We start from the raw sequence: 12,189 nt of genomic DNA, 5'->3' as shown, positions 1-12,189 counted from the left end.
TAGGTAATGGAACTTGTATTTAACCTGGGGACTGCCTGTACAGGATGTAGCTGTATTGCTGCAGATAGTCTAGATCTGTGACTGTGGAGTTGTGCACACTCTGTCACCATGTGGTTTTCCCTCAATGCTCTAGTCTCCTCCTATCATCCAAAGACACTCTAGTTGGTCAGCTGATTTGCAACCCATGTAGGTGGGTGGTTGGAGAGTCACGTTGAAGTTCATGAGCATGTGAGCGAGCATATATTTCAAGGAAACATGGGGAAATAGGACTGAGGTGAAGTAGACTTGATGGGCTGAATGGCCATTTTTGTTGTACAAAAGTAAAAATATGTGCATCTTTGGATTATATGGATTACGTTTGGTATATAAAATGTTAAAGATCAATTCACTCCAAGTAAAATTCATATATAATATTTAAGATATAAATATTTAGCAACCATTTGAAACCATTTATTGTTATGCGGTAAACTCCCCCCCCCCCCCCCCCCCACCCCCAGTATCTGCCACCTATGGGGATTGGTTGATACTGTATATGAGAATTTTCTAGTTACTTGATTGGGAATTTGACCACTGGGGATACAAATTTTAAACTTTTGCACTTTTTGCCTATTCATTTTCTACAATTTTTTTTACCGGTTGCTTAAGGCTACCAATTGCTTGAATTTCAGATCATGGGCATTTTACTGTTTACACTCAGATTCACGCTTTGGATTTTTTTTTGGAGACCTGGACACCTCCAGCAAGACCTGCAATTATGATTTAGCCCTCATTGCCATTGAGAAATCAGCTTCCTGAAGAGCTGCAATTCTCCCCAGTGAAAGTATTGTTGTTGAGGGTAAGAGTTTCCAGAATCTAGACCCAGCCCCGATGAAGGACTGGCGTCAGGAAGGAAGGGGACATGCTGGTGGTAACACAAGAGCCTGGAAAGCACCACATGATGGAGGGATTGAATGCTTAAGATGGTTGAAGGTGAATTGGTTCAGATTTGGTGTAGAATCGTTTCCTTCTATGTTATTAAGCCCTTTAGTTCTGCTCTGCAAAATAGACATGGGTTATTACACCATAATTTATTGTAATGCCCTGCTAATTTACTGGTGTTTAAACCATGACTCCATCTTCTCGGCAGTTGTTATGCACCCATCCCTGGTGAATATACATGTGAACCACCCACCGGAGGCTACAGTACAAATTCATCAAGTGGCAAGAGTGAAGACCCCACCTGCAGATTCCAGCCCTTCTTCAGCAAAGAAAATCCTGAAGAATTCTCCGGGCCAACAATCCATCCACTCGGTGCAGCAAAGATCACAGCCTCATGCTGGCGGCAACAACAATGGGCAGGCGCTGCCACATCGTAGACCATTGACTGTGGGAAGATGCTTCCAGGAAACATCGGATGGTCAGGTAGGGCAATACTTAAAATGTGTGCAATTCAGGGGAAGGTGTTGAGAAACTTCAACTCCAAATATCTGATCCCTTTGTCATAGGGAATTGGGAGTAGTGAGCGGCAGTTTTATCATTTACCTTTTCTTTCGCACTATGAGATCTTGGTCGATGTGTGTCCTCATATATCTTCTCTTGCCCAAGATAGCTTTACTTTACAAAAATCTCAAACTTTAAATTGATGGCTATTTACAGAAGAGCTTCTAAATCTCTGTTAAATTCATGTGTGCAGGAAGTTTTTGTCTCTTGAAAAGATACTTAGTCTACATCAAGTTTCTATCTATTTTAGACGTTCTCTAAAACATTTTTTTTTTAAATCCTGGTCTCTTTTCTTCACTGTTCTAAGAATGACAAGTTTCTGCAATTTCTCCTCTTCATTTTTCTCTTGCAATTGAGATAAATTTTAAAATCTGGTCTGCACTTTCTCCAAAGTCATTGTAGTCTTAAGCTTGATCCATGGATCTGAAGATAAATCTCAGCAGTGGACCACAGTTGAAGAAGAAGGCTTTGTATATCTGTCAAGTGACTTCCAGCCCCTTGTATTCTAGAGTGCTGGATGGAAATACACACATTTCATTGAAGTTTTAATTTTCATCCAACCTTTAACTCATTCAAGGACTAATGAAGCAACAATTGTTCCTCATCTGTTAATTGTTCAGGAGATAACGATGGGAACCACTTACTTCATGAAGCATCCAACAATGGTGGGAAGAATGTCACTCGTCTCTCTCGACTGCAGAAGCTACATTTTTGGGGTGCTGATGAAGGAACCCTAGAGTAGCTTTGGAAAGCTAAGCTTGGTCAAAGACTTGATGTGATAGTCATTGTAGTGCTCCGGCTAGTGATTTGTTTAACATTTAGAGGTACAGCAGGCCCTTCCAGCCAATTCCCTGTCCCATTCCTTTCCTGACATGACTGTTCATGGTATCAAATGCTGCCACCTGCAAATTGGAGGAACAATACCTCATCTTTCGTCTGGGCACCCTCCAACCCAATGGAATTAACATTGACTTCTCTGGTTCCATTATGGACACACAACTCCCCTTCATTTTCCCCATCCCCTTGCCTCTCTGTCTCTCTCTCTCTCTTTCCCCCTACCACCCTGCAGTTTCCTTTCACGGAGAAAAAATCACCTTTCCTCCTATCCATGCTCTGATACCTTGCCAAAATAAAAGTGCCAACATTTGTAAAATAAACATCTTGTAGTTTGCAATTCTTGGGATTGAGCACCACTGAAGTACAGGATGTACATGTATCGCTGCAGATGGTTCTGCCCTGCAGATAATGTTGCTCCAGCAACCTGGCCTCGATCCTGACTGGGCCTGTGTCTGTGGAGTCTTATGCGCCCTGCTACCATGTGGTATTCCCTGGCTGCTCCATGGTCTTCCTATCATCCAAAGACAATCCGCATGGTCAGCTGATTGGCAACTGGGTGAGAAGGAGAATCCAGGTGCTGTTCATGGGCATGTGAGTGAGCATATACTTCAAAGAAATATGGGCAAATAGGACTTTGGGCTGGACTTGAATGGCTATTTTTATATATGAAAATGAATACATGCATATTTGGATTACATCAGTTCAGTAAAACCCCTGTTAGTCTGAATTCAAGCAAAAAAAAAGTGAAGTGTAAAGGACAACATGCATGACATCTCCGCTCTTTCCCCAAATACATCCACCTCAAAGAGCAGAGAAGGCCTCCGCTAACACCTCATTAGAAAGGTGCCATCAGCAGTAATATTGGTGTGGAGTATTAAGCCGAGATGTTTGTATGGCCATACAGCCCCATTTTGTCTGCACGCACCCCCCAGAATGTTTGTGCGTGTGCACGCACAACTTAGAGGGAACTGGTATGGAACCATGGCTGAAGCACAGAAAACACTCCACAGGAATTCTTTTGTGAACTCAGATAACAAACAATATTCCTTAGCGATGTGTAGTCACTCAAAGGGTGGGCAATCATGGGCCCTCCTTTCTAAGTTCATCTTTGTTCAGAACAGGGAAAAAGTACTTTCCGCTGATTTTTATGACAACTGTCACAGCTTATTGCATGATCCATTGGAGTTTGGCGGAGCTGACTCCCAAAGTGCAACACCTCACACTTGTTCGGATTAAACTCCATCTGCTCTTGCTCTGTCTATTTCTACGAATTATTCCCATCCTGCCGTATCTTCCAAATAACTTCCTTGGCCTCCACAGCTCTGATCATTTTTGTGCTGTTTGAAAACTTGCTAGTTGGCTTACATACATTTTCAATTTCAGGCTTATTGTTACGCGTTTCAAAAGCGTGGTGATATTGATTGTTTTGTGGGCAGACCAATCAATATCTCATACATGGTACAATGAGTAAGGCACAGTATAAGCGTGCAGAGTTACAGAGGGAGATCGGTTGGAAATGGAGCAAAAACAACATAATTTTACAATTTTGGGGTTCATTCAGGAGTCTGATAACAGCAACAAGGAAACTGTCCTTGAACCTGGTGGTACGTGATCTCACACTTGCAAATCTTCTTCCTGATGGGAGGGGGAAGAAGAGAGGAGGATGTCTTTGCAGTTGAATCATTAGGATATATCACATACAGTGGAGTTGACGGCATTGATACCAGTGGAACACCACTGGTCATAGACCTCCAGCCAGAATCATACCCCAGCTAAATGGGACATTTCTATTTCCTTTGTTCACTGAAGGGCATGAGTGAAAATGAACAACTAATTCCAAGGACCGAAGGATATATTTATAGCTAGTCCAAACTGTCCTAATCATTTCTACCTTTACGTGCAATGATTCTGCATATAAAGTTGCATATTTCCCAGTCACATCAGCAAAGTTTGGATCAAATTAAGTTGTGAAGTGTGAAGTGGTTCTCAACCTTTTTCTTTCCCCTCACATATGACTTTAAGTGATCCCTATGCCATCGGTGTTCTGTGATTAGTAAGGGATTGTTTAAGGTGGGATGTGAGTGGGAAGGAAAGGTTGAGAATCCCTGCACTAGATCCAATTGTGACTGAAATATTTTGCTGAGAAAAATGGTCATTGGCCCATTTCCTTTGGAGTTTTGAAACCGTGCACATCATGAGTCAATGAGGTACAATTAAAACAATGGTTTTCAAATTTTTTCTTTCCACGCACATCCCACCTTAAGCAATCCCTTACTAATCACAGAGCACCTATGGCATTGGGAATAAATGGTATGTGCGTGGAAAGAAAAAGGTTGAGAACCATTGTAGTTGCTAGAAGAACATAAAATACAACTATCATTATATTGTGATTGGTCATTTTTCTCATTGCTCTGGTAATAATTATTAATCTGCCTGTCTAATGAAACATTTAGGCAGGTGCATATATATAGGAAAGGTTGTGAGGGATATGCCAAACACAGGCAAACGGAGGAGCCCAGTTAGACAACTAGGTCAGTAGGGATGAGTTGGGCTGAAGTATCTGTCTCTGTGTGGTATAATGCTATGGATCCACCAAGAGCCAAAAACATGTGAAATGATAATATCACTGAGAAGTGGAAGAAATCTATGGGTATGACTTACAGTTTGCTGGTCATCATTAGTCAGGAGATTGACTTCAAGAGCCATGAAGTAATGTTGTAGCTCTTTTGAACTCTGGTGAGAGCACACTTGGAATATTGTGTTTAGTTCTGGTCATCTCATTACAGGAAATATATGGAACCTTTAGAGAGGGTGCAGAGGAGATTTATAAGGATGTTGCCTGGTTTTGAGAATGTGTTTTATAAGGCAAAGTGAGCAGAGCTGGCCTGATCTCTTTGGAGCAAGGAAGGGAGGTGACTGAAAAGAGTTCGACAAGATTATGAGAAGCACGGACAGGGTGAGGAGCCAGCACATTTCTCTCAAGGTGACAGTGTCAAATACCCTAGGACAGCTGTACAAGGCAAGGGAGAAAGATTTAGGGGAGATGTCAGGGTAATGTTTTTTTATGCAAAGAGTGGCGGGTGCCTGAAATGTATGGCCTGGGGTGATGGTGGAAGCTAATACAATAGGGGCACTTAAAAGACACTTAGGTAGGCACATGGATGCAAGAAAGTTCGAGAGTTATGGGTGAGAGGTAGGGAAGATTTCGATTCGGTGTTGTGTAGGTTTCTATAGTTCGGCACAACGTTTGTGGGCCATGGGTTGTGCTGTAATGTTTTATGTTCACTACATCAATCACAAGGTTAAATAATTTAATGTATTTTTATCTTTGCATTATAGTGTGGAAAACCTCTTCCAGGTCTCACAAAGCAAGATGATTGTTGTGGAAGTATAGGATTATCATGGGGTTACCATAAATGTACAAAATGCCCTCCCAAACCAGGTAGGTCACTGTTATATAGTCAGGTTAATGTCAACTATTTTTTAACCCTGTAAGACTACACCCTTTTCACTGTATTTACTGTAGTGCACCACTGGGGTGAGGGGGGCGTGTGTGTGTGTGTGTGTGTGTGTGTGTGTGTGTCTGTGTGTGTGTGTGTGTGTGTGTGTGTGTGTGTGTGTGTGTGTGTGTATGTATTTATATATATATATATATATATATATATATATATATGTATATATATAAATATATAGGAATGTGTGAACAGTTTCCTGAGATGGTGGAAGGCATCAGTAAGTAAAGTCTCTTTTGTTATTTGAATCTTGCATCTCTAAGTTATTTAAGAAGCCTCCAAAGTAACATAGCTGTATAACATGGTGGCAGCGGTATAAAAGAACAAGAATAAAGCCATGCAATTGATTGTAAGTCACTGAAATACGAAGGAGAAGAAGAGAAAAAACATTACTGAAAAAAAAATGGCTGGAGCAACAGCAGTTCACCCAGTGATGGACGGGGACGCTGAAGACATCGTTGAATCATTTTTAAAAGTTTTGGCAGAAGTGCAATTTAGCATTTAAAAGCTATTTTTAAAATGCAACAGCAGAGGAGGAGGTCAATTATGTACTTCTCTGGACAGGGGAGCGAGGCCTTGACTTATTTAATAGCTGAGAGCTTACAGGGGTGGAGAAAAAGGATCCAGGACAGATACTTACAAAGTTTTCTTCTCACCTTGGACCCAGGTCTAATCATAGTTAATTCATAGTTATGAATTTTAAGGCTTAATGCAAGAGACTGTTGATAACTTCCTCACTAGACTAAAAATTGTTGCTGCAAAATGCAGATTTAAGGATATAGAGGAAAGATTAGTTGAACAACTAATATGGGGGAGTACACATCCTGAAAGTCTCTTATAGGGAAGGATAGCTTGAAGCCAGCTGAAGCTATAGACACAGCCAGAGTCTTCGAAGCCATGAGGATGTAATTGAAATCTATATCTATGCAGACCCACCCACAGCAAAGAGAAGGAAGAGTTGATGCTTTAAAAAACACAATCAAAAAAGTGCAAACCCCAAAGACCTGGAAGTCTGACAGTCAACAACCCTTCGATGACCGAAACAAATGCCCTGCATATGGTTCTGAATATAGAGTCTGTGGTAAAGCAAACCACTGGGTGAAGATGTGCAAGTCTGAGATGAAGAAAACAGTAATACCAGTGAAGAAAAAAGACAAGAAGAAGATCCAAAACATAAAAGGAAACAACAGTGAGGACTCCGACACCCAGACACTGGACATGGAATCCATACACCTTCATGAGATGTCGGGTGAGATGAAAGAAGGAAGCGAGTTGCACACAAGGATCCAAATACAGAGGACAATTCTGAACAAGCCTACGATATGTAACCTAAAGGTGAAGCTGGATACTGGATCACAAAGCAACGTCCTTCCACTCAGACACTACCACCAGATGTTCCCAGAGAACGTAATAAAAGGGTATCCAAAAGACGGTGCATTGGAAGCAGAAAATGCCACATTAACACCCTATGGTGGACCCATAATCAAGCAGCTAGGGAGAGCCAAGTTCAATGGCTGGCAAAAGGGGAAGAATATCCTCTGTACATTCTACATGGTAGACACAGACAGACCAGCTATTCTAGGCCTGGATAGTTGCCAGGGATTACAGTTCATCTCTGTCAATTATGAGATCCAGACGGAGAAGATATGCCAAAAGTGCATAAACACACGACAAAAAGAGGAAATGATTTCCACAGAAGTACCTGCCAGGCCACGGCACACAGTGGGAGCAGACTTGTTCACTGAGAATTAAGTGGTATTTAATCGTAGCCCATTATTACTCTGTTTCCATTCATCAAAAGGGTGAAAACCTTGATAGAGTGTCAACTATCACCTCAGAAATGAGAGCGCTCCTTGCTGAACAAGGAATACCCGAGCAAGTAATATGTGACAATGGAACACAGTTCACGTCACAAGAATTCAGAAAGCTGGCTGCAGAGTGTGGGTTTGTTATCACACATCATCCCCATATTAACCCAAAGGTCATGGGTTCATTGAAAGACAAGCGCAAACTATGAAGCACACGCTGGTTAAGTGTCGCAAAACAGAAGAAGGCCCATCCCTAGATCTTCTATCATTACGAGCAAAACCTTTAAGGGCTGACATGAAGTCCCCAGCAGAACTTCTAAATGGCAAGAGATACAAAGCAACTCTGCTAAGCAAAATACACCCTCCAGAAGATCAGGAGGAAATCAGAGGTCAACTGGCTGACATGCAAGGAGAAGGACACCAGCATTATAGCAAACGTGCACAAACATTGCCAGACTCTTCAGAAGGCAGCAAGAGGCCGATGTTGAAAACATGGAGCCCAGCAAAGGTCGTCAGAGAAGCCGAGACGCCAAGATCATTCATTGTCGAGACAGACTCTGGCGATCAGCTGAGGAGGAACAGAATTCACATCCGGCCGACACAAGATGTAATGAAGCAGAAAACTTTAATATCAGCAAAGCCTCCAACACCAATATCGAGTGAGGTATCAAGTGAAGAGACCACAACCACTAATACCGAAACATCAACACAGCGGTTGTCAGGTGAAGCACAACAAGCGACATCACCTACACGTGGACCAGCAACACAGGGCCCAACGGTCGCAGCTAAATCCACAAGATGGCGAAGGAACGTATTGCCACCAGTGCAATATCGATAACAACTATTTAAAAATAAACCAGTGTACAAGTTCAGTGAATTAAGTTGCACTGAAAAGAACATGATAAAGAACACTAGTTTTTTCTTTATCTTGAGAAGGAGGGATGAATATAGTCAGAATGATATGAACTATTTTGTAACTGCGTAAGAATATATCCTTCTCACTGTAGTAACTGTAGTGCACCACTGGGGGCAGCATATGTTTATGTATAGGAGTGTGTGTGAACAGTTTCCTGAGATGGTGGAAGGCATCAGTAAGTAAAGTCTCTTTTGTTATTTGAATCTTGCATCTCAAAGTTATTTAAGAAGCCTTTCAAGTAACACAGAGAAATAATAGTCACCAAGGTTTTTAAGAATTATAACATGAATGTTTCATTCAACAGAATCTACTTGATGTTAATCCAATTTTAAATTATATTTTAGACATCCAGAATGGTAGCAGGCCCCTGAGGCCATGCTGCCCAAATGCACCCAATTGACCTACAACCCCAGTACACTTTGAAGTGTGGGAGGAAACCAGAGCCCCCAGAGGAAACCCACGTAGACACAAGGAGACACGTAGACTCCTCACATATAGCACCAGATTCGAACCCCAGTGCCAATCGCTGACGCTCTAACAGTGTGGCATAACCACTTTGCTAACCGTGCCACCCTCATTTACAGGCATATCTCTGGACTGAATGTCATTATAATTTAACCCCATTCATTCAGATTGACGAGGGTCTCTTCTGTACCCTTTCAAACTTAATGGCATCCTTCCCATAGCTGGGCAATAAATGGATAGAAAGATATCGTCAAAATGCAGCCAATTTGGTCAGCGTGTAAGAGTTGTGTGAAGGGTCTGTCCTATGTTCTCTGACTCTATGACCATATAACCAGAACGGTACTCAAAGTGTGGTCTCACTAACGACTGCGCGAGATTTCAAATTGTACACTCCCGTGTGGCTAACCACTTCAATTTTGCACCCCACTCCCATGCTAATATGTCTGTCCATAGGACAGACCACATGGAAATTGGAGGAACAACACTTGATTTTCCCTCTGGGCGCTCTCCAGCCGGATGGTTTCAACATTGATTTCTCCGGTTTCTGCTAACCTGCTCTCCCTCCTTTCCCTTTCCCTTTGTCTTCTTTCATCCAGCTCTCCGACCCCTTCCCTCTCCATTCACAGAGCCATCCCCCTCCCCTTCCTTGCTGGTGTGCCCTTCCTCCCTTATCCACATTTTATCTACTGCCTTTGGGATCGTGCACCTCCCCCCTGCCCGTCCCCCCCCCCCCCCGGCCGTCTGTTTGGGTGCCCGCCAACATTTTGCCACACCTTGATGAAGGGCTCAAGCCCGAAATGTTGGGTTCTGCATCTTTCCCTTTGCTCTATAAAGGACACTGTTTGACCTGCTGAGTCTCTCCAGGGTCGTGTTTTTACTTCATCCACGGTGTCTGCAGACATTCGAGCTTTATTCGTGTTCTGACATCTTGCCTAATAAAAGCAAGCGTGTCAAATTCACCACTCTGACAACCTGACTTGCCTCCTTCAGAGAACTATGCAGCTGAACAACGGTTGTGCTGTGCTTTAATTGCATAGACGTCTATCTGTATTATCCAGCTATATGTTCAAATGTAATACTGTGTAAAATAATGCATCCACCCCAAGTTAGTTCCAGTTTATTTTACAATGACAAAGTTCCCACCAGCTGGGGCTTTTGACAGGCAGAAACCAATGTAAAGTCCTTGTTTTGTCTGTGTGCATGTGTGCTTTGTTGGCTAGTATCCACAGAACTAAGCTAATCAACTTTAGCATTTAATAAAATAACACCAGTGCAAAAATATTATAGTTTCAATGTACAGAAATGGCACTGATATAATTATTGAGTAAGCCAAACATCTGTTTTTCAAATGTATAAAGAAGTGTTTTAGGCAGTAAAAATGCATCAGCTATTGTAATGAAAACCATATATCAGACATATCCAGTAAATCTAGCAATTGAGTAATAGAGAATAAAAATACAGTGGATGCTTGATATCTGAAATATAAGCACAAAATGCTAGGATCTCCCAGCATCAATGAAAAGGGAACCAGGGCTGATGTTTAAGATCAAAGACCCTTCATCAGAACTTCATCAAACTTTGCATTTGTTTTTGTTTCCAGCAATATGCGATTTACTTCCTGTCTAGTCATTTACTTGGACACTTAAGGAAAACAAAAGGTTTTGCACAAAATTCCGCTTTTGCATTTTTCCCCCCGAAATTTCTGCTCAATTCCCTGATCTCTCAAGCATGAAATTGATTCAGAAGACTTGAGAAAAGTTAGCGTAGCGGTTAGCACAACAGCGGCAGCCACCTGGGTTCGAATCTGGTACTGTCTGTAAAGAGCTTGTAGATTCTCTCGGTGCCTGCGTGGGTTTCCTCTGGGCGCGCCACCCTTCCAAATGTACAGGGGTTGTAGGTTAATTGGAGCATTAGGCGGCACGGGTCGTGGGCTGGCAGGACCTGGATGTCTAAACACATTGCCTCGTAGCCCCCTCGAGTTCCTTGCACCCCTTGATATAATTAATTTCTCTCATTCCCACTATATTCTCGATAAAGGGACCTGACCCGAAACATTGACCGATCATTCCTACTCACGGACGCTGCCTTGGCTATTGAGTTCCTCCAGCGGCTCATCGCTTGCTTAAGATTCTAGCATCTGCAGTTAGTTTGTTTCTGTACAGTTTGCTCCAATTGATATGGGAAAATGGAAAGATTTGTTGTCCAAATTTTGCCATGTATTGTAACTTACAGAAAAAAATTTCAGGGCTCTAATCTTGGTCCAGAGCACTGATTGTAAACAAAATATTTATAATGAAGAGGCCAATTCACACCTATCAAAGATATCTCGGGAATTTTGCAATCTTTGTTCCTGATTTGATCACAGCAGTCAACGTTCCTCTCTCTCATGTTTTAGCTCATCCCAAGGTATTGAATGGCCAGATCGAATGTCCCGTTGGCTACAAAAAGATGAACGAAACAAATTGTCAAGGTAGGTTATACAATAGTGAGAACATCGAAGACAATGTGAAAATGTTTATCCCGTTACTGAAGGAGACAAGTAATGGCATCTGATGGAACTTCAGGAGACTATTGTGGAGAAACCAATAAGCTTTAATTCACTTGAGTATATTAGCATATCCCTACTGTTCGGTTGTCCTGCACTGAGGGGGCTGTGGAACAGTTACCTTTATACAGGTACAACCGGCCAATAGGTATACTCGACCAGATAATTATACATGACAGTGGTTTTACCACAACATCAATGACATTCACATGTTTCCAGTTTTTGGAAAGTTTCAGACGGTCACAAAATAACTGGTTGAAATGGTGTGTTTTTTACATCTGCTGAAAGTTGTCAATTAACCCCCATTATCATCCAGTTAGAGATGACAAACACTGATGGGCCCAACACTGATCCCTGAGACACACCACTAAGTGACAGGCCTCCAGCCAGAGAGGCAGTCATCTACCTCCACTCTCTGCCTTCTCCTGCAAAGCCAATGTCTGATCCAATTTACCACCTCATCCTGGATACCCAGTGACTGGACATCCTATGTCAAAAGCCTCACTAAAACAAATTTTGACAATATCCACTGCATTTCCTTCAACAACCTTCCTGGTAATTTGTGGTGATGGCAAATCTTTGTCTGCTTTACAATAGACCAATAGTTCTCAACCTTTTTATTTCCAT

At 42.1% G+C, this 12,189-nt stretch overlaps 1 protein-coding gene across 1 annotated transcript in view; it reads left to right on the top strand.

The window, feature by feature from the left end:
- LOC138753279 (latent-transforming growth factor beta-binding protein 2-like) overlaps window positions 1-12,189 on the top strand; it is a 266,073-nt gene that overhangs the window by 117,610 nt on the left and 136,274 nt on the right. Inside the window, exons 7-9 of the mRNA XM_069916102.1 lie at window positions 1,127-1,401; window positions 5,656-5,758; window positions 11,413-11,487. Of these exons, the coding sequence (XP_069772203.1) occupies window positions 1,127-1,401; window positions 5,656-5,758; window positions 11,413-11,487 (453 nt within the window). The remainder of the gene's footprint in view (window positions 1-1,126; window positions 1,402-5,655; window positions 5,759-11,412; window positions 11,488-12,189) is intronic.

This window comes from Narcine bancroftii, chromosome 2 (assembly GCF_036971445.1).
Source record: "Narcine bancroftii isolate sNarBan1 chromosome 2, sNarBan1.hap1, whole genome shotgun sequence".
Classification (NCBI taxonomy): Eukaryota; Metazoa; Chordata; class Chondrichthyes; order Torpediniformes; family Narcinidae; genus Narcine; species Narcine bancroftii.
This window is presented reverse-complemented; position numbering and strand designations above follow the sequence as displayed.